This window comes from Acipenser ruthenus, chromosome 8, assembly GCF_902713425.1.
Source record: "Acipenser ruthenus chromosome 8, fAciRut3.2 maternal haplotype, whole genome shotgun sequence".
NCBI lineage: Eukaryota > Metazoa > Chordata > Actinopteri > Acipenseriformes > Acipenseridae > Acipenser > Acipenser ruthenus.
The window spans coordinates 4,932,055-4,954,898 of record NC_081196.1 but is presented as its reverse complement, the minus strand read 5'-3'; the positions used below and the strand labels follow the sequence as shown (position 1 = coordinate 4,954,898).

The following is a 22,844-nucleotide window of genomic DNA, read 5'->3' as shown; positions in this document are numbered from 1 at the left end:
TGTATTGGATTAGTTGAATAAACCTGACCTGCATGCACTCTCTAACAGTGCTGAGGTGAGGGGTCACAGAGGGGAGTGTCCCCGTCTACTTTGCTTGCACCACGTTCTGTATCATATCTGGAGTTCCTGACAGATCTGCCATCAATTTATCCTTGATGTTCGCTTCTGAGGTGTAGCAACAATTGTTAATTTCATTCTTTTTTTTGTGAGCAAACCTTTGCAAATTCCTGTGTGGCGACAAACTGCAAATTAGTACTTGCAACAGCTGTAAATCCGTCTGCTGCTTCATTTCGCACGCATCTTTGTCTGCTCCAAGTTGCCAGGCACTATGGTGGTGTTTCAGAAAGATCTGTTTTTGAGCTCCCATTTGAATTCCTTTTCCAATGACACAATGTGCTGCGATTCACAGTGTTACTCCAAGGACAGGCTTCACATTCCTCAGCCATTCAGAGATTAGAAGTTCACGTGAAACAGAACCATCCGATTCAGTGCAGTACCACGCCGCTCAGAGCGCAGTGCTGTTTGGGGAATGGCATTGACTTATTTTAGCTGCATTATCTGTTATAAATGTGTCAGTGCTTGCTTTGCTCCTGATAAATATCATTACCTCAGACTCTGGGGATTAATGGGTGTGGATTGGGAACTTGGTTAGGAATGTGAACAAGCCAGGAAGATGACTATAAATATTTGAATCTTCAAAAATGCAAGGCTTCCACCCCCCCCCCCCCCTTCTGCAAAGTTTTCCCAATGATAAACTATTAAATGATTTAATTTTGTTTTCCTTTGCTGTTCCAAGTATTGATAACTCCTTGTCAGATTGTTTTGCCTGTTGTAAGCAACGCAAACGCTGCAGTTCAGCACCTTGGCAGACTTTCCTAGCAGGTGTTGCACGCTGTTGCCTGATGAAACAGTACAGTATTATTAGTAAATATATTTTTTCCACACGTTTTAAGTGTATTGTGAGGCTTCGTTTTATAAATGGCATTTTGTAGACGCTCACATTACTTGGTATAGAGCAGCTGCAGCAGATAACTTTTTTTTTTTTTTTTTTAAATATATTAACATCATTTGGTTAGCAATCTTCCTCCTACATGTAGTGACCTGGATAAAGGGTATTTTGTTTTGCAGACCTGAATGCGTGGTTGATAAGATTGCTTTTTGCACAATGAGGCTGTCTGATCTGGCTTATCATGCGTGATCAGGCAGGAGTTGAACTTTTATTTGTGAAGCAGGTGCTCAACGGTTCCCAAAGACTTCTTCCTTTAAAAAGCTGACGAGTGTCTGGGAATATATTTCTTTTGATGTCAGAGCGCCACATTCAACAAATGAGACAGGGAAACTTTTTATATCGTCTTCCCTGTTGGGAGTTACTGTGTCTGATTCAGCATAACTGACTTGAATTCAGCATAAACCAAGTGCCCACCGAGGAGTATACGGGGACTTCTGCTATGTAACATTCTCTAGAATAAAAAGTGTGGAAATGTAGGGCCCACCACCGGACCCATTCCCCAGAGGTGACCACTATTTGAACCTCAAGGTAAACAAAAGAAACTGACCATGCATGTGGTTTAACATTAACAGGCACCCCACTTCCCTGCCCTCTTATTGTCCTATTCATCACCCTAAAACTGGGGGAGTTTTTGGCTGCAGAGGTCCTGTAACCACGGTAACGACTCGTAGGGGTCTGGCTATTGCCTGGGACAGGAGGAAGTGTACAACAGAGAGAGTCATTGTAGGGATATGGTAAGAATATTTATCTACATGTCAGATACACAAGTGCGTGACCTTATTCAACTTGCAATGGCTTTCATTGCGATTACATAAACAAGGCAGAAGAGAAAAAAAAACAGATTAACAGCTAACCTTACTGTTCTGACCTGAGTGCCTCCCACACTCGGGCAAACAGTTGAACGTTGTGCCTCTTCGAAATACTGCTTTACTCGTGTGCAAGCCCAGCTTGTTCAAACGCTGGCTCCACTTAGTTTTTTGTGTTGCTCATTTTGAGAAATTTTATGTACTGTGTTTATTTGCTTCCCATATGAGTATTTATAAAACGTGAGCACACATGATTTCACTGCAGCACTCAGGTGTTCAGTTTGAAACGTTTTAAGATTCATGCTTGAAAGTTTTAATTGTACTTCGGGGAGAAAGGAAAGCATTTTGAAAATGAGAAAAGCGCTTAATGGCGCATAATATATTGCATTTTATTTTATTCTCTTTGTTCCCCTCTGTGTAATGAAGCCTCCCTGCTACTAAATGTAATATGATGAAAATCTAATTTCACTGTAGATTTGCGTCAGTTATACAGAAGCTTTCATAACACACAGGAAAAGCTGGCAATGGAAGCTTGCCATTGTCTAGCTGGTGTCTACACAGTGACTCCAAGGCATGAAGAACATACTGTATACATATAGTTTATAATATCTAGTGGTAATGTCTGTTCCTGTGCTGAAATGTGTGTGTGTGTGTGTGTGTGTGTGTGTGTGTGTGTGTGTGTTTTGTGTGATTTATTTTTAAAACCGAAAAATGAAGCCTTTTTTCTCTCTTTTTCAGTGGAAGGTATTGATACGGTGTCTGCAATATATGGAGAAACAATCACTGTACCCTGCAATGATAATAAACAGCTGCCTGAGGGAGTGGTGTTTGTGAAATGGAAATACGTAAGTGCTTTCCACAGCATGCTCTGGAATCCACGTTCCCATGAGTCATTCCCACAGCTTCTTAATGCTGTGCCTGGAAGTAAAGCTAACCCAGTGAAATCCTTTTTGAAGTTTTCATAATGAATGTGTGTGTTTTTTTTTTTTTTTTTAAATGGTCCTGCAGTATTTAGAAGTAATGTCCTTGATTATTCTTGAACTTCGTATATCATGGTGTAGAATGACATGCTGTGATCATCTGTTTCAGGAACAGAAAGACGGTACTTCTCAATCGCTCCTCACAAAGTCCATAGTGAAGGACAGAGCAGACTTTGATGCCAGTCCGGAGTATGTTGGTAGATTGGACATTGGGAAGCAGAATGAATTGCTGGTTTACAATGCAACCCTTCAGGATCAGAGGAGATTCAATTGCATGGTCGCCACGACATCCGATGTAATTGAGCATCTTGTGAATGTCAAAGTGTATAGTAAGTATCTGGGTGGGGGAGCAATGTTTTAATATATAAACACATTCAATTTTGGTTTTAAGCATTTTCTTAAAATAGCTTCTTTTGCCCGCAGCTTCTAAATACAGCAGAATCGCCTGGCTCTAATATAATGAAACACACCTGTCTGTGATTTAAGCAGGCAGGTATTTATAACCGGGCGGTGCCTGTATATTCATTCATTAAAAAATACAAAAACCGAACTCCACCAGGGAGCGCTAACTAAAGTCAGACCATTTTTAACTGTAAACTGCACGGCTAAGCTGTTTACCGGTCACCAAGACAAGTGAACAAGGGTTTTGGTTACCCGCAAACCTTGAAGAAAGGTATTGTGTAAAACAATGTCCCCCCCATTGTACCCTCCAAATTTAATAATATAAAATACAATTAATAATAATAATAATAATAATAATAATAATAAAATGGAATCCTTGATTTTTTTAAATACAACATATTTTTTATTAGAATTTGTTTTTTGGTTTGCTCAGTCCATTTTTTTTTTCTATGCAGAGAAACCTTCCAAACCTGAGATTACAGAAAGCCCAAAGTATCTGGATGTTGGAAAACTTCAAATGGTAAATTTTGGTTTAGTAGTTTTACTGTTTTCAACTGCATGTGCAGTGCTAAGTAGCAAGACGCATTAAAAATATTTTGTAGCAATATACTGTATGAAATAATGGAAGCATTTATAAGGGAGGGACCACCTCCCGAACGTCATCTCTTTTGTATTATAAGAGTTGTGTAAACTCCTTGTCATCCTGGCACCCGTGTGGGTTGCTAGCTCGGTTTACTAGCTGTGTGTTTAGTCTCCTGCTTGACCTGGGCAGCGTTCCATCTTGTACCATGCTGTATTCAAGTTAGTCACAGCATGGAATTTGTCTGATTTGAACATTCCGTCCCATGTTTGGTAATCCGCTTGGCAAACATTTTCTAGTGCTTATCTACATGTTGACTGGAAAGTATTTTTTTAAATTTTATTTCTTTTCCAGTCGTATGGATTTAGACTGTACTGTAATATTGTATATGTAATATTCCTGAAAAGGGGTTTTCTTTATTCGTTATACCAGATAGCAGATCACTCTCGTCTCAATTGTAAGGAGCTTGTTGTTTTTTTTTTTTGACAGATCGGTAAATGCATTTCAAAGGATGGCAATCCTCAGGGCAACACTACATGGTATAGAAATGGAGCTCTTCTGGAGTCTGATGGTAAAAGTAAGAAAGCTTTTTAAAATGTTATTTAAGCAAGAGAGTTGCTATTATGTAGTTCTGGGCTTTTATCTTCTATAATATGGTTAAGTAGTTAATATAACATTAAGATAAAAAGAAAAGTGAATCATTTTAACATACAACCTGAAATGTTTGGCAGTTACAACTGGGGAGGTTTTCCAACTTGAACTGTACAATACGTAACTTTCAACACTTCAACAAATCTGATTAACAGTTGTCAACGGCACTAACTTTGTAAAGTAGATGCTTTCATTTTTACCATATTTAATTTATTTTTTCTTTCATGTAAAGCTGTTGATATATCAGACACTGCCATGCAGGCTCCTGTTACTGGGCTTATTACCACAACATCCGTGCTGAGGTACGCGGCTCAAAAAACTGACGTGAGGGCCAACTTCACCTGCAACGTCCAGCACTTTCTGGACAAAGATCAAGAATCTGGCCCTGTGACTTTTCCCATTTACTGTAAGTAGACCAGGTTTGCCTGTTGTACCACCTCAGGGTGTGAGCATGTTGATGCAATATGATTTGTAGACGCTATGTACAGTACCAGTCCCCTGGCCATAGGGGGAGCAGTTCTAGTCGTGGGAGGACTGCCTCAATCCAGTATAGCTGGGCTGTAGTTTTGCATTTTGTTTTTTATTTATTTTTTAAAATGCATTTCTTTTCTTCTAGATCCCTCTGAGAAGGTCAAAATTGAAGTGCTGACGCCAAGCCCTATCCGAGAGGGTGACAGTGTCACTCTGAAATGCTCTGGCGATGGGAGTCCCCCACCAGCCAGCTTCACATTCTTCTTAAAGGCAAGCTCCCTTTGCAATCCATTGCAGCTCTGTGCTTCTGACATCACCGTGAGCGTGCTTTCCAGTCTAGGCACTTCTCATATTGCTGAATGCAACGTTTCCACCTGTTCATTTCAGATAGCTTAACCACCTTCTTTTTTTTTTATCTATTAGGATAAGAAAGAAAATGTTGAGAATTCTAACAATTACACTATTGAAAGTGTATCGAGAAACATGACGGGAGATTACAGTTGCTCCCTGCTCAATGACGAAAATCTCAAAGATACAGCGACGATCACAGTGCATTGTAAGTGTTTTGTTTATAAATGTCATTTCAGTTTTTCTTTGTCAGCAGCTTTGTGTCATGCTTGAGAGTTTCCACTACACACTTAAATACGGGTAAAGCGTGGGTGGCTTGGTGTTCTAACATTGTGGAATAATGACTGAAAGCAGGTCTGTTCCGTTATTCATTTGGCTTTCTCCAGATGGGCTGTAAACCAGGAGTAGTAGCTGGACCAAAATATGCTGAACAATCCCATCAGTTGTGCTAGTTTGTAACCTTGCATTAACCTACAGACACATGAGAATGAACTTATATATATATATATATATATATATATATATATATATATATATATATATATATATATATAATGTATACTGTGTGTAACTTGTCTTGGTGAACAAGTGTTTTGGTGACCGGTAAATGGCTTAGCCGTCCGGTTTATAGTTGAAACTTGTCAAAGTTTTTAGTTAGCACTCCTTGGTGGAGTTAGATATTGTTTTGTTTAATGAATAAATGTACAGACACTGTGCCTGTTTTAAGTATCTGAATATTGTATTTTTTTTGGGGGGTAGATCTGGACATGATATTGACCCCAGTTGGCAGTGTCACCAAAGAAGTTGGACAGAGTGTGAATGTGACATTAAGCAAGGCTTCCTCTGCAGATTTGGCTGTTACTTGGAAGAAGGTAGGTGGTTGTTACTGTAGCAGGTTCTGGTTTCTATAATGCGAATGCTTTTTTGCTATACAGTAAAACCTTATCCAAACAGATAACATGACTCGGTGTCCTACAAATTGCACTAACCAGCGCTCTGTCTCTGGTGTTGGCAGCACTCGGACACTGCTGTACGTTTTCATATTTGCAGCAGAAGGATTTTTGTAGCAATAAGAATGATTTTCTGGTTTATTTAACAACTTGGATTTTACAAACTCTACCTAGATAGGACGAGAGGCTGTTGCTGTCCCTTTGTAAAGGTCTTCACATTGCAGTGTGTTAATTACAAAGAGCTGAGGAACTCCGATTTCTGTCGTGGCCTGGACTGAATCGAATGATTTGTCAGACTTCTCTGGCACTGCAACACAGCTCTGTAATGCCCCTCTGCCCTGTCTTCCAGGACAATGTGAAGATTGACGCCCCCACGTTGCAGAAGCTAGCCTACCGGGATGCTGGGAATTATGAATGTGAAGTGACTGCTGCTGCTGTGAAGGGCCTGAAGAAAACCAGCTCTTTTCAACTCATCGTAGAAGGTGTAGTAAGACTTTGGAGTCTAAGCAGATTATGGATTTGTGCCAGAGCTGTCATTTTAATGTTCTAGCAACAGATTATTTCAGACAACCTCCTTATTCAAACACCAGCACCCTCAGAGACCTGACATCATGTAAAGGTTGAACGTAGCACTCTCAATTTACAGCCATACGTAGTGACGAGAATTTAGGGTTACAATATATAGTTCTCATTCAGGGAGCAGTTATACATTGTGTAGATTATTATACAATAACAACAATGCTGTTTTGATTTGTTTCAGGGAAGCCACATATTAAAAACTTAATCAAGAAACCTGGGCAAGATGGGAAAACCAAGACCCTGAGTTGTATTGTAGAAGGTTCTCCCAAGCCCACTGTGCATTGGAACGTCAATGCCAGCACTGTAAGTATAAAGAACAAATAACAGAGTAATAATAGAATTGATTAACTTATGGTGGTCCTTTGTATGACTTAAGGGCTTCTGAAAAGGGAAGTGAGAGGAATGTCCTGTGTTCTGATGGCTTGATAGTTCACCTGCAATACAACAAGCAGCTTTTATGAAATCTCATAGCTCTCATGAAAGTATTTGACATGGCTTCCCATCAGGATATAGAAAACAGCTTAAGGGTAAAGCACCAACCCTGGTTGCTTTGCATTTCATGGATTTAACAAAATCTTACACAGATCACAATTACTCCTCCGGGAAACGCAGACGTTCACTGCAATAACAAACACTGATTTGTGACATTTGTAATTGTATAGAAGGGAGGGAACTGAGCATCTTAAATGAACATATAGTGTGCTGAATTTGAACAGGGCAGTCTGTGCATTTCTGATACGAATTCATGTGTGTGGCAATATTCAGATTCAGCCACCTAAAAGGAAGTGCTTATTAGTGGTACAAGATAAGCACCACTGCTGTCCTTTGAGGGGAGCCAGCCTGTCTGCTTCCTCTATGTGGTTATCTAAAGGGTTCTGTGAATTGGATTAAGAAGACAGGCTGAGACGTGACCCTTGAAAGCTTTGTGAGGGAGGCAGCGTGATTGAACCTCATTTGAAAAGTGTGCATCTGCACTCACTGCTGTAATACCATTGTCCTGCCACAGCACTGTGTGTCTCAGCAGAGGATCTGGAGATGGGTCACAGAGGAGAAGCGCTTTGTATATCTTGGATGAGATTTAGAGGAAGGAATACAGTTATTTTGATTGTGTGTGTTTTTTGTTTTTTTTTGGAAGAGGTGATGGTTTCCTGTCTCCTGAACTATGTTGATCAGCAAGTTAAGTGCTTGGGTGCCCTCTAGTGTTGGAAAGGAGTGAAACCTAAGTGGGAAAAATATATATATTAAACACTCGCTCTCATTTATTTTATTTATTTATTTATTATTTACAACCTTTTTTTTTTTTAAACCAGCTACTGTATACCTTCACATTTTTTTTCTGATTTCAGTGCCTGAAGGAAAGCAAATGCATATTGCTTCATTAGCCCAATTTTGACTATCTCTACAGTAAACTTGTTTTTTCTCCCTCAGGTGAACGAGAGCCCCTATGTCAATGGACAGTTCACCCACACCATCACTATGATTCCACAGGGAAATGATACTGTGTACTGCACTGTGTCTAACAAGCTGGGGCAAGACCAATACACGGTCAATGTTTCTACCTGTGAGTAGTGAAAACAATCTGACTTTCCTGTCCACACACATGCAAACAATCTATTAAAATGATACTGTTCCTCACATGAAAGCGGTCAGTAATCATGCTACTTCCTAATGTGCGCTCTGTTAGTGCCATTATATGTTGCTGATAATACATGACTGCAGACTTTGCATTTAAACCCAGTGAAGGGGAGCAGGTCATGTTCTTCACTTCTCTGCTTTGGGGGGATGCTGCTTCATGGGAAGACCTGTTGTAGGGCACAAAGAATTCGATTGTTTGTCAGAGTTTGTGTCCACTGTTTGAGTGTCGCAATCTGAGCTTGTCCTTTTTTATGTATGTATTTGTTCGTTTTTATATATATTGTTTACCGTGCTTGAGATTTATATGTATTTCTTTTTTTGTTTTGTTTTTTTACATTTTCATTTCAGTCCATACGCCATCAAGCAAATCAGATGAATCAGAAGGTATAGTTATTTATCATTGAAATGTCTTTGTTTTGGGTTTTTTTTAATTCATCTTTTCTTTGTTTGGTTTTTTTTCTATATAAAACCATAGATTTCTAAGATCTCAAAAGAGGAACTATAATGTTATTAACACCTACTTACTGATCATAGCTAAGCCATCCGGACCAGCAAAATGCAACATATGGGTTAATGCAAAACATATAGTGTTTTTATTTGATTTATTTATTTATTTGTGTCCCTTGTAAGATGTGTGGACATTGCTATCTTTATTTCTAGATTCTCGAGAGACAAATGACCAAACCAAACTGATCGTAGGAGTCGTGGTGGGTCTCATAGTGGCAGCTCTGGTTGCAGGTCTGATTTACTGGATCTACATGAAGAAATCAAAGTAAGCAACCCTGAAATTGAAAGGTGATGTGTCTATGTAGCTCAGCACAGCAACGTCTAGATGTTGCATATCTTTTGGAGCTATCCTGCTTAAAAAGGATTGGTAATAAACTTATAAAAGGAGAAGGGTATTCTGTCCATTGTCACACGTTTGATCAGAATATCCTGAGAGACATTGCCATGGTCAATGCATCTTTCGTGAGATACTCTTATTGCATTCTTTAAAGGAGAATGCTTTTGGTTAAGGCAAGGAACAGGAAAGCTGTGACCAGACCAAACACACGGCTGCTCGTGTGAATTCAGGATTACATTTTTTGTTCCACTATGTATTGTAAATGATTCTACCACAGATTTTAAATGACAAATAGCGGTTTTACTGTGAGGTTTTAGTCTTTTAATAAGACCCCAGCTGAGCTTGTTACTTCTTTGCTGTGGTTAATTTAAGCTCATATTAAAACCTGGAACGGGTGAAACAGCTATGCAATAGGAGTCTTATTTCCATCCCTGCAAATTCTTCAGTTAAATCTTTAAGATGCCCTTTTACATTTTTGCTTGAGTTTCTTCTGGGCATTGCATATTAAGAGCGCGTTTTAAAAATGTACTTGGAAATCTTTACTCTTTCAGGCAAGGAAGCTGGAAAACGGGTGAAAAGGACCGTGGATCACATGAAGAAAATAAGAAACTTGAAGAAAACAATCACAAATCAGAGGCCTAAAGTAACACAACCCATGTTGGAGGGTTCAGAAATGTAAGCATTTAAAAATCGCATAAATTAACAAAAGGCGAACGCCATTCATCTCTGATGTCCTATTGATGAAATAAATGAACAGAAAGTCTTTGTTAGCTAAGTTTCCTCTGTAATGTGAAAAGGGTTTTAATAGTCTCCAATTGTGATTTTAATTTTTTATTAGATAAGTTATGTATGATTTCTCATTTCAGGGCAGAAACAGTAACGGCCTCCCTTGTCATATCAGACTTTTAATTGGAACTTTATCGTAAAGCTGTTTGGTTGGATATCAATGAAGAAGTCTTCTGTAACGTTATAATGCGCACCTCCTTCTGCAGACAACTTATTTAATTTCTTTAAGGAATTTTCAGAAATGCACATAACAAGTTAAAGTATTCCACCATCTCGGTTCAAAGAAACAACGTTAACTAACTTGTGTCAGACAGATTGTCGTGAATTCATTAACAACGTTAACTAACTTGTGTCAGACAGATTGTTGTGAATTCATTTTTGTGAGTCTGTACTTGAAGAAAAGCTTATTTTTTGTGTTATTGTTGAATGCTTTTGTCAACGGTTTATATATATATATATATATATATATATATATATATATATATATATATATATATATATATTGGTGCCTGTAGACTTGTAATTTTAGTGGTGCCCATTCATAATTTGAGGCACTTGACAAACACTTCTATTTGCTTATAAATAAAAGGGGGAAATAGTCTGACAGCACTATAGCCCACCCAATCCCCCATGCTGCATGCCTTGGTAAACAGTTTACCTTGTATCCTACGTGATACATTTATTTTATTTATGTCCCGAGTTCATTAGACGCAATAACAGCATCCCTTGTAATTTTTATTTGTGCTGTTTTAAATTGTCGTCATTTTGTTTGGTTTTTTTTCCATTACTGATGGATTACTGTGTTATTTGTTTTAAAAGGCAATGTGGAAATCGTGGTTCACTACAAATATAAAGTACTGAAAAGAAAATAAAGGATGTATCTGTATATATATATAAAAAAAAAAAATTCTCAAAGTTGAGCTGAATGCATGCTGTGGATGTGCTGAGGTTTGGAGAATGTGTTACACAATTAATATTAACTAATAACAAATTTAGTTTCTGGCAGAAATCAGAATTTTGCTTTGTTTTCAGTCACGTACTTGACTTTTAGCTTCCTTCATTACATTAGATAGAAGGGGAAGAAAGCTATGTTGCAGTGTTCAAAAAGCATGGTATAAATGTGTTACAAACTTTTCTTTTACACTACACCCTCCCACCCCTGCAGTGTTGTGTATGAAACTCTGTGAGAGAACAAGCGACACACTCTGTGTTCCACTGTAATGCGAAAATGATCCACTGTACATAATATTGGGTCCAGGTGTTAAATGTGCTACCTTTTTTGGCGTAAGGCTGTTTTTATACTGCAAGGGGCAGGATGAGTGGAGCAGTGCTTCAATAGCTGTTCTGGAGTTAGGCAGTAGAACTTTTGACCTGTTTAATGTAGGCCTTCACCATTTAGAAATGAAGTTGTCAGAATTGTTTTTTAACAGTTAAAATAATCATGCTTTTATCTGTTCAATAATTAAAACAGATCTATATAAAATTAACAAAAAAGACAAGACTGCTGTTAGCTGTGCTCCAATGGTATCCCACTGTTTTTAAAGTACTTTTTATGTTCATTCAGAAATTGAAATCTGTTCAGGTCTGCAGTGAAACCAAAGAGAGGGTGAATATGAGAGGTGGTCATACTTGTTCTGTAAATATTGATATTTTTTTTTGTACTTTTTTTGTTTTAAATAAAGTGTACATTTTGAAAAGAAAAATCCCAATTACACCTGATGTTGCTTCCTTGTTAACTTTGTGTTGCGTGTACAATGTATTACACCAAGTCACACAGCATTTCTTCTTTAGGATGTATACACAAGACATGGACATTTAATAGTTGTAGTAGCAATGCTTTACAAAGATGATCACTCCAGTTTTTATGGCCTTTCTTTTAGTTAATTATCTAACCTTCAACATGCTTTTTCTTTGTGTAAGAGAAAGCAGTTATACCCCTTGTCCAGCAGGTGGCGCAGTCACAATTCAATTAGAATGTGCATTGAAACACTAAAGGGATAAGAGAATTAGAAGCAAGTCTTTAATTCCAATAAAGCATGCAGTGATACCAAACATTTGACTAGAAGTCTTACTCAAATTCTTCAATTCAGTATATATTTTAGTATCACTACATGTTGTTGCAATGTGTGTTTTAGAATTATAGATGCAAACATTGATTTGCTGTGGCACCTATTTTAAAATCCCATTAGAATGATCAATTGCATTGTTCAGCTGCCTCAAAGTATTCTGTTGGGGGAATCAGCTAGAGAACCACAATGAAAGTGTGCTAGGACATGGGAGGAAATGTGCCAACTAAAAAAAAAACACGATTTCAGATATCTGTGAAATTCTAGAAGGCACTATATTCTTTCCCATCACACACCATGCATGGGTAGTATGACATCATCACGTTTCCTCACATCTTGCTGAAATGCACAGGAGATGTGAGCAAACTGTCTTTATGCTGCACAGTTTACTGCATTGCTATGTTGTTTTTTTGTGTTTCCTGTTCTAGCCCCATCTGTTGCTAGAGATGGAATTAATATGCAACATTTCTGAAGAACATTCTGCAGTGCTAAATATAATTAGTCTGTGGGTTAATACTGCCAGGGAAGTTATATGTTTCAAACCCTTAAAATCAGAGCAACAAGTTAGACAATGTGTTGATTTTGTGTGGATGTACAAAGTTGACAGATTTTTGCACTCAACTTAGTTGGGGCAAATGGGCTCAGTGTGGACCTTTGTTTACGTGGTAATACCCACCGTGCGAATCGCCTCTTCTGAAATTCCACAATACACTACTAGAGGTAATTAAAAAAAATAATTAAATAAAAAATATGAGACGCACACAGAGTTGTTAGCACTGGTTTTATAAAACATTTCACAAGATGATTTATAGGTTACTGAAAAATGGAAACACATCCAGAGAATGTTTTAATAAAATATAAATTAATTGAACACATCACTATTTTCCATGTTAGACAAAAAAAAAAAAAGGCATTTTTTAATTTTTTATAAAACACACCATCTGAAGCTTTTCACAAAAACAAAACCAAAAATATATACTGCAATCTGGTTTTGAAAATCCTTCCTAGAAGAACTAAATCAAGGGCCACACCGTACCTGACTCAGCCTCGGCTTCAGACTTTCAAGTTAAGATAAAAACACCAGAGAACCAATGCAAAATAATAAGACAAAAACATCAGAGAACCAATGCAAAACAATGCTTCATGTTCAGAACTGCAAACCTGAACAGAAAAAAAAACACAGATGCACCTGGTATTTAAACAAAGTTAATTTCACATTGTAATAAATAAGACAGAGGATACATCCATGGAGCCTGGTTGCACTGACGCAGCCTGGGTAAACGTGTTCACATGAAGCCCTCCGAGCAGCGACACGTTAGCATATCCTTTGCCATTGCCCTATGTTTAACAATGCGAGCGACACGTGCCCCTGAAAGGCTGTCCCCAAAGGCTCAGGCAGAAGGTTACCTTTTGGTTCAAGAAGTGATCAGTTCAGAGTTTCACACAGGTTTCCAATATTCCAGCACCTGGAGGGCATCGTATGACATGGGGTAGCACTATAGTGGGTTTGGGACGGCTGGATTACAGATGTAGTTTTTACATTCCAGCCATACCCATAAATATTTGTATTATTACTTTTTTTTTTTTTCTTTTTAGATAAGACTAATGAGCATCACATTACACAACTCATTATTTTACTGGCTGCTTTATTTTATGAAAGCCAAAACCACACATATATACAGTACAACTACTGTTCAAAGCTTACCTCTGCTAAACTGCTCACCACAATTATACTTTTGGCACATGGACACAATATTCCTTTTTCTGTGGATTTTGACCCATTATACAAGAGTTATAGAACAATTTGCTGTGCTGATAAACTTTCACTGCATTGTGCTTGCCTTTATGAAAACGGCTATCCAAAGCAACTTACAGACTAGCGGGGTGAACTATGCATCGACAACTGCTCGAGTCACTTGCAATAGGACCTCGGTTTTACATCTCATCCGAAGGACGGAGATGTAGGAGAAGGTTAAGTGACTTGCTCAGGGTCACACACAGTCAGTGGCTGGGATTGAACCTGCAACCTCCTGGTAACAAACCCCATTCTTTAACCACTGGACCACCAAGCCTGCTGTCTAACAGAAGAAAAGGGATTTGTAAACCACAAACTAAAATGGCCAGGATCACTCTTTTTTTTTTTTTTCCAGGTCAGGCCTGGTATGTGGATGAAAGGCAGTGCAGACGCTGTGAATTATTGAGCAACTCAGCTGTTGCTTTGGAACTACAGCGCTTGCCAAGAGTTTTGCAGCACCCTGCAGAATTAACACATTTTGCTTCATAAAGTCAAATGAAACCTGTTGAATAATGTTACGTTATCATATTGAATTACATACCGCTTTGTAGTTTTCCCATATACTTTTTTTTTTTTTTTAAACATGAAATACTGTACTATTATGGCTTCCAGCAGACACTTGCAATATAATTTTCTAGTTTCTTTGATTACACAATATTAAATAAGATTTTAAAATTATGTTCATATAATTATTTAATTATGTCAATCCTAAAATTCTAGGTGATGCAAAACTTTTGGCCACAGGCAAGGCAGGAAGGAAGTTCGATCTTCCAGCATGGTGGGCTGGACAGTGTCAAAAGCAACACCTATTTTAGTTGTTTTTTTGTTTCGTTTCACCCCCTCACAATCAGTACTGTAAATGATTTGCGCAGTGCGGCACTGTAATGCAATGCAGCTTTTGAAAGTACTGGACATGCATTTCAGTCACGAGAGGATGTGTCTTCTGCAAATCGTCGAGTAAGAATTAAAAAAAAAACAAAGCTACCCCAGAATCTTACAAAAGGTCAACACACGCGCGGACACACACAAAAGATATAATGCACTGTACATTCAGAAATTAATTGGTCATATCAAGAAATCTTCTCAGAAAAAAAATAATGACTCAGTAGTGAAGGCCACATGCTTTTCTTTTTGCATCAGTTTGATAAAAGGAAACGCACAGTCCATTAAAGCATTTTCAAGACACAAATGATGCCAACAGGTTTTTTTTTTTTTATATCAAACTTTTAGCAAATAGGACACAAATTCTCAAGAGTCCCCATCAGCAAAAGCGCATGATCAGGAACGGGGTCTGAAACATGGCATCTGGACTGAACGCTCCCGAGGGGAAGAGGGAACATCGTGAAAAAGAGCACAAGCAAACCTGAAGGCTAAAAAAATAAAAAAAAAATAAAAAACTGTAAACAAGCTTTTCACAGGTTTAACATTCAAGAAGTAAACTTTTTAATTTTTCGTCAGTTCAACCCTGATTCATCTCATTATGGCTAAAATCGATTAGCTGTGCATTTCTCCAGTCACTGCAACACAGATAAAAGAGCTGCTTTTTTGTTTGCGTCTTCCCCCCCCCCCCCCCCCCCGCCACCCCATTGCAACTGTCTGTCGATGCCTGCCGAGCACAGTCCTGTTGCTGAATCTTAAATCCCCTGCATGTCCGATATCTCCTTCCGGGTCTCGCTTGGTGTACACGGCCTGTTTTTTTTTTTTATCGTTACAGGTTTTGCAGTCTTGGAGACATTGCAGGAAAGCAGGCAAACTCTCGCAAAATGTTCCGAGCCACGTCCACTTTATTCTGAGCGATCATCAGAGCCCTTTTCACGTCCTCGAAGGAGTAGCCCTCCCCCATCAGTTTGGCGATTTTGGCGTCAACGTTTTCCTCGCCGGTCTTGTTGCTGTATGCCTTCCTGTGATGTGGCTCGGGTGTGGTCCTGCGGGGCAGTGGTTTGGGAGGTCGTGCTGGTGCATGGGCGCTGTCTACAGGGACTGAAAACACAGCAATGTTAAAACACGCGCTGGCAGAGGCCAATCTAATAGCAGGTTTGAGCCATTCCTGGTTTTACGGTGAGATTAATAAACACACATCTGAGCTTGTTACCTATACACTGGGGCTAATCAAGCCCGTATTAAAACCTGGAGTGGATGAAACTGCTAGACGATACATTTCCATCCCTGCCATGTATACAAAACATGCCTTCAATTAACAGTAAATAAATTAGCACACAGTCATAATCTCAAAATACACTAAGCACAGCAGATCACACACTAATAAAATGAATAAAATGCTTCTTGAACTGTTTCATTATTATTATTTTTATATTTTGTGTTACACCGTCACATTTTTGACAGGGAACAGCATACTACGATACTAGGGGTGTTTCTACTGCCATACAAGGCCGTAAACTTTGCAAAAACGACATACCAAGTTGTTTTGTGATGAGTGATGAACACATTTTACTCCATTTAAATGAATACCCAACAACTTCAAAATTTCTTAAAAGGAAATACTTGGAAAATAAAAATTTCAGCACACCCCTACCAGTAACACTAAATACTTAAAAAAAGGGAGGGTGAAAACCAAACTCACTGGAAACCAAGCCACACAATCTTCTTAAGAAAAAAGCAAAATATCAATTTTCTAGTACTGTAGCTCATGCAACTTTTCCAATGCTGTGTACAGCCAGATCCATCAGATGGCACCACTGAAGCACAGAAACCTGTTTTTATTTTATTCTACCCTGTATTTTTGTGATTATGTTTTTGGGGTCCAATCCAGCACCAGCAACCTGGAAAAATATCCAACAATCGAATATGTTTCTTCTAATTTTTGGATTTCAAGTCACATACTTTAGAGCATGCTACTCTGGCAGGCGATCATTCATCTCTGTCAATAGCCCTTGTTAAATTGGGATTCCAGAGAGGCGTTCCGATTGGCTCAGGCCATTGGCATTCTGTTGCCACAAGTACAGACATCAAAGATCAGAGAAAAGGTAAACAGGTGACCCAGATTCCATTACGCAACTAAATCTTCCGAAAATTGAGACCAGGTTAAAATTTAGGTTGGCTCTCGCTCCAGGCACCAAACCAGGTGCATATTTGTGAATCACTTTTAAAAAAATGTGCAAACTCCAACAAACATTCACTAAAGTTTGTATTTTATTCCTGCATTGATGTATTTCGATTAGATTGATTGTTAACTCAACTGTTAAAATTAGCTTCCATTAACCTCCCGGTTTCGAAAAAACAAAAAACCACCGCAAGTAAATCAAGCAAACCCACATGCACTCCGAGACGACCTTTGCTAGTTTATCATTTCAAGGACAAGCTAAAAATGCGTCACCGATTTACTATGCAAATATCCGAATAAGACAAAATGCCAGCATTTTCTTCAAGAAAAGCATATGAAAATAATGTAGATACTCTTTGCAGACATGCATTCATATTTTGGTCTTTAACCAGCATACGTTATTAGCAAGGGACTAGAGCGCAGCACTGCTGGTCAGTACTTTAATTAAACCACAGCAGCACTCGATTAAGTTCCACACTGATCGAAGCATGCTGTTAAGAGCTAGTGAATCATAGAGCTCTAGGTCAGGTGACCTTCAGGAGGTATGAGAAAACCTCACCTACTTCAGCATGATCTTGTTACATAATCAGACATTGTTAATCAGACATTTGTTTCCATGATTACAATTTTACAGTAACCCTCTGTTGCCTGCTGTACTCAAACGTGCATGTCTCAAGATTTCTATTCATCATGTAATAAGTGGTATAAAAAGATAATGTTCTACAAGTGTTACGGAACACACTGTAGGGTTTAAAACACAACGCATTGCTTTCCCTGGCTTACTGCTTTGTTGTACGTATCCCTGCAAGATCTTTTTTCCAGCATAATCACGACCGTCTTGATATTTTTATTAACATATATCCCTGGTCATAACATATATCCCTGGACAAGACCAGTAATTTTCCTTTCACATTGGGTATGCTTCGGGCTTTCCCATCAAAATGTCTTCTGAACTCACAGCATCAGCTGCTGGAATCCAACCTGTTCAATGAGAATAGTTTCATTGGTGGCATTTTGGCAAGGATGAAAATGAGGTGGAGGCTGGGAAGGAGGTAAACTCAAAGCATGGCACAGACTGCAAAGGGAGGGAAGTGTGTGAGGCACCTCCTTTGCTAATGTTGGCTTGGTTTTTGGCAATGGTTGTAGGGATTTTTCCTGTTAATCTAATTATATTTTTTTGGAGGAGTTGCGACACTTGGCACAGCTTTTCTTTACCTGCTGGTGGGAGCTGGTCGTACTCCTGTGTTATTCGATGAGGAGGTTTCATGTTGTCTCCGGTTGACCTTCTCACAGGGGGCTGGGGAACAGGACCGCCAAGCATGTCAAAGAAGTTATCTACAATACAAATAAAAACACACACAAACTAAATGAACATGAGGAAATGAGGATCTAAGCTCTGTAAAGATCTGTTAAAAGGTTCCAGGGGGTTGGGTGCCCCTTTCCTAAAAGATGTAAAAAAAAAATTTTTAAAAAAAATAGTTTGATAATGCATTTGTATCTATATATGCAACATTGCAAGAAATGTAATTCATACACAAATGCCAGCTGTATCAAACTGCTCAAGGATCATTTTGGATAACTGCATTTATAGCTCCTTCTGCTATTACTCAGTTTACTAAGTATTAAACCTTTCATCTTCAAAAACTACATTTTTTTTTTCTTCTCAAAACATCAAAATGACTGCGTCTAGCTTGTTGCCCTGCAGCTTTCAGTTGCAGCCTGAAGCAGGTGGGAGTAGAAGGAGCTTCCTTCCCCCTCAGTGAGCCCCGATGAGCCCAGGCCTTACCGTTGGTGAGGTGGAAGGGGTCATGACTGGAGGAGGGCCGGCTGGCCGAGCCGCTGGGTTTGGGAGAGGAGTACTCGGTGAGGCTGTGCCGGGTTGGCGGGGGTGGAGGGGGCAGCGACGGAGGAGGGCTGTCGAACGGATCCTCCCCTGTGTACAGCAGCAGCATTAATACATGGAGCCACTACCAGCAAACCTGGATAAGCAGGAAAAGCTAAAACGCAGTGCAGGCCCCTCAACTGACTCACACAGAGGGAGACTGACTGATTGACTGTTTGATTTACAGACTGGAAGCAAGGCAACATCCCACAATAACTAACAGGAAATGTACACTTGAATTAAATTTGACACCCCCTTTAAAATCCTGTGTTAAGATCATTAATCACACCCTCTGTGCCAGTCTCAAGTAACTGCCATTTTACAGTACAGCAATTTCTAGTTGGCTTTTCATGGAGTTTTTTTTTTCTTTCAGTTACTCATTGGATTCAGTGTTGCTCTACAGTAAATCTCTCAATCACATCTTGTTTATTGTGTCCCTCTGGCTCTGTGGGTACGCTAGGAAATAATTTCTTGCAAAGCTTTTTGTTCTGGCTGAATTCATGTTTTTAAGCAAATAAGATGTAAGAAGATTTTACTGCACAACGGTGGTCATGTCTTTGAGTGAGTGTGCGACCAGTCCCGACTCCCACAAACAACAATTAAAATGAGGTAACGCATGGATGGTTAATTCACCATTACCAAGAACTGACACTTATCTAGATAGATAGACCTATATAATAAAATAAAATAAATAAAAACACCCCAGTCCAGTTTCTTACTCTGGTTCTAAAATCTGACTAACTGCTTCTCTCTCGGTCCACTCGAATAACTTAGTTAAATACAGGCAAGCATTTAAACACTAAGGGTGTCTGATCTTCTCAGGCGCCCTTGAAATATTTACATCGCAGGGTTTGAAATAAGACACTGCACAGCAGTTTCAACCATTCCAGATTTTCTATGCGCTTGATTAGCCACAGTTAGCAACAAGCTCGGGCGTGTCTTAAACTCCTAGTAAACAAGGAATGGACGAAACTGCTATGCAATGGGAGTGTTCCTTCCACCCCTGCATCCCGTGTTCTGCAGGCACTCATGAGCTACTGTCAGTGTGTACCTGAGGGAGGCACCAGGATGTCGTAGTCTGACGGGGTCCTGTTCAGAGAGGGGCCGGCCTTCTGCTTGTCTCTCATTGCAGGTCTAGTAGGAATGGAGCCTGCAGACAAGACAAAAAGATCACCTGGGAAGAACAAGAATTCAGACCTGTTAATCACAAGATGAAAAAAACACTTGTAGCAGCATGACAGGGTGCCTTTTATATTGACACGGCTGACGATTGCACCCTTGGGTGGCAGTGGAATAGAAATGAGCTACACAATTACAGGGTACATTCATACATTCATGCATTCTGACAGGCAGTGCTCATGCAAGCAGTAATCTACAGTACTCTAGAACAGGTCTGTTGTATTATGCCATTACTAAAATTGCAACAATTCTACAAAAGCAACACATTAAACGGCACAACCACACAGCTTCATACACCAGCTGTCTTGACCAGTAATTTAAGGATCAAGGTTGTACACCACAGCCCAAACATAGTGACACATCAGTAAAAGATGGTCAATACTTTGTGCTTGTGAGAATCTCATTAATACAAGCTGTACCTGTTGGTTATTTAAAACACCTAGCATTAGCATGCACTTGACACAGTGAAGCCAACATTCAAGATACAATGCGATACCTGTCAGTCAATTTCAGAACCCCTTTATTTTAAGTAAAACAAAAACACACACATGCACCCACCCAGTGATGTTGCTTTGGTGGTAAATGAGTAACATTTGTGAGCGGCAACGCTCTTGTGAGATGCCTTGCTCAATACCATGCTACTTGTGCGGAACATGACAGTGATGCATTACCGAGCTCTACAGATTTGTGCTTCTTTCCCTCTGATGAGTTGTCAGATGTTCCATTAGCGCTCTGTTCATTCTCAAGCACCCTGGAAACAAACAAGCAACGTTAAAACAAATACAGAACACATACATCCCAAGACCCTGAATACTCAATGACACGCGGTTTTACTGGAAACAGCTTTTCAAGATTTGTTATGACAAAAAAACTCCTTCCTGCTAAATCAGCAAGAATGTGGTAAGCAAGTTTTAATCTTCTTCATCTAAAAGAACATCCTGACACTCGTGAATAGGGGATCCGTGGGCGATAACACAGTCACAAACACTGTTCATGCAGAGATTAAAGGGTAGCACAATTACTGGAACTGTACTGTCTTCCCACATTCTAGTCCTTCCTGCTCCATGGCTCTTGTGTTAATCAAGTATCTGTACATAGCATGCATTTGTTCTCTCCCAGACCTCAAATTGTTCACTAACTGTTAGTTTAATGCATACTGCTTAGCCTACACCAAGTTGATCGCTTTAGACAAGACCAAAGGTTTACCTGTTTGGGATTCTGACAGTAATGCACGAAGAGGGTTGCGAGGGGAGAGAAACAGGATGCGATGAAGGGATCTGATACTCGTCTTCACTGGTTTCCAGCCGCCCTCTGGGTTTTTCTGTACAGGGGTTTGTAAAATGATTGGGGTACCTAAAATCAAAACAAATCAGAAGCAAAAGGCAAGTTTAGGTTTCTTGTAAGTTCGGGGGCAGCTATAGTTCGGGGGTTGATATTCCTAAAAGCTGACCTTGAAAAATGATGTAACGTTTAGGAATATGTGCGAGTTATACTCCATAGGTAAACTATGCCTCTACTTGTTCACAAGCCTAAATGGCTATGGGCAGGTATAGAGGGCAGAACTTGGGGTCCCAAAAGTTCTACAGACATGGGGTCTTGGGGGAGGGAGGGGGTATTGTTATTAAATATGATCCTAGCAACAGTTACTGTGACCAGGTCTGCCACACTAAATTTTGATGCCCTCATGTATGGTAGCTCAATGATGGCCAAGAGAAAAATAAAACAATAACTGAACTGTCAAAGCAACTAGTCATTTTAATGGATTTCTAGATATCAGTCATCAGACAACAGGCAGTTTAAATTAAATCAAACTGACTGAATATAAAATACATGATTGTTTTATAATTAATCAGACAACAATACTGCAACATTTTGATGACCACTAGTTTTCCAATTTCAACTTTTTTTTTTTTTTTTCACTTTTTAATGTAATTCTTCCAATCTCCTGCAGAGGGCGCACCAACTCAATGCTCTAAATACATCTAGTTCACAGCATGCAGGTTTCAGAAAGGCATTATAAAATTCACATCAGTATAATGATAACTATACTTTAACAGGAAGAATTTAAGCAAAACAGATGCTTTTCACAGCATGCCAGCTGAACTAACTAGGTATCCGCATGCAGTGATATATGTAGCTTCTTTTCTTGACATTGAATCTGGCTCTTAGCTACTGCATAGCACAGGACATGAAACCCAGATTTGTCAAAAGCCCATACAGAAAATAATTAACTTTTACTAGCTCCCTCTCCTCACAAAATCATTCTGTAGCTGAAGTTGTAGAAAAGATTCCAATGTAAAATATAGCTGTAAAGTAGATGCACATCAGTGCTTGCCAGTGCAGTGTGGGAGTGTGGACTCACTTGTGGCTGAGGGGCTGGATGCAGGCAGCAGGCGGAGGGGGCGAGTGTCGAGGCGGAGGGACGTCATATGCATCATTACCAAGGTGACCATTCGAGAAAAGAGGCTGTGAGAGTGAGAGAGTGAGAGAGAGAGATTTTAATGAACACCACTGATGTTAAGCTCAAGGAGTTTTTCTTTCACTGTCCTGTGTCGCTCAGCAAGATGAAAGCGTGCGTCAGCTTTCTTTTTATTTGTATAAAACATCATCAGTGCTTCTAAATCGCCATCGGCTTCCAGTCTGCTTAGTAAAATGAAACTTTATGCATGGACATCACAAGGCACTTTACATGACAATCTTGAGCTTATAGAGAAAGCAGAAAGATGATGGGGGGAGCTGGGGGGGGAAATAGTCAAGTCCTTAGTTTTGATACAAATTGTTAAGTAGAAGAATAAAAGCTTAATGGGAGATTCTTGGCAG

General features: G+C 39.3%; 2 protein-coding genes across 4 annotated transcripts in view; one reads left to right on the top strand and one right to left on the bottom strand.

The window, feature by feature from the left end:
* Positions 1–11,760, top strand: part of LOC117972676 (CD166 antigen homolog) — a 37,423-nt gene extending 25,663 nt beyond the window's left edge. Inside the window, exons 2-16 of one of the 2 annotated variants that reach the window (XM_059028188.1) lie at positions 2,554–2,660; positions 2,905–3,124; positions 3,653–3,717; positions 4,267–4,354; positions 4,661–4,834; positions 5,045–5,169; positions 5,323–5,455; positions 6,007–6,119; positions 6,547–6,679; positions 6,958–7,079; positions 8,205–8,337; positions 8,760–8,795; positions 9,072–9,183; positions 9,807–9,930; positions 10,122–11,760. In XM_059028188.1, coding sequence (XP_058884171.1) covers positions 2,554–2,660; positions 2,905–3,124; positions 3,653–3,717; positions 4,267–4,354; positions 4,661–4,834; positions 5,045–5,169; positions 5,323–5,455; positions 6,007–6,119; positions 6,547–6,679; positions 6,958–7,079; positions 8,205–8,337; positions 8,760–8,795; positions 9,072–9,183; positions 9,807–9,897 — 1,652 coding nt within the window. In that variant the 3' untranslated portion in view covers positions 9,898–9,930; positions 10,122–11,760. The remainder of the gene's footprint in view (positions 1–2,553; positions 2,661–2,904; positions 3,125–3,652; positions 3,718–4,266; positions 4,355–4,660; positions 4,835–5,044; positions 5,170–5,322; positions 5,456–6,006; positions 6,120–6,546; positions 6,680–6,957; positions 7,080–8,204; positions 8,338–8,759; positions 8,796–9,071; positions 9,184–9,806; positions 9,931–10,121) is intronic. The other variant, XM_059028189.1, reaches the window with a different exon arrangement.
* A 2,831-nt stretch (positions 11,761–14,591) lies between these two features.
* LOC117405466 (E3 ubiquitin-protein ligase CBL-B-like) overlaps positions 14,592–22,844 on the bottom strand; it is a 64,743-nt gene continuing 56,490 nt past the window's right edge. For both annotated transcript variants that reach the window (XM_034922538.2, XM_059028187.1), the window contains 7 exons: positions 22,387–22,490; positions 21,231–21,377; positions 20,696–20,775; positions 19,897–20,019; positions 18,750–18,896; positions 18,179–18,298; positions 14,592–15,882 (listed from right to left, as the gene is read on the bottom strand). In XM_034922538.2, the coding sequence (XP_034778429.2) occupies positions 15,611–15,882; positions 18,179–18,298; positions 18,750–18,896; positions 19,897–20,019; positions 20,696–20,775; positions 21,231–21,377; positions 22,387–22,490 (993 nt within the window). In that variant the 3' untranslated portion in view covers positions 14,592–15,610. The remainder of the gene's footprint in view (positions 15,883–18,178; positions 18,299–18,749; positions 18,897–19,896; positions 20,020–20,695; positions 20,776–21,230; positions 21,378–22,386; positions 22,491–22,844) is intronic.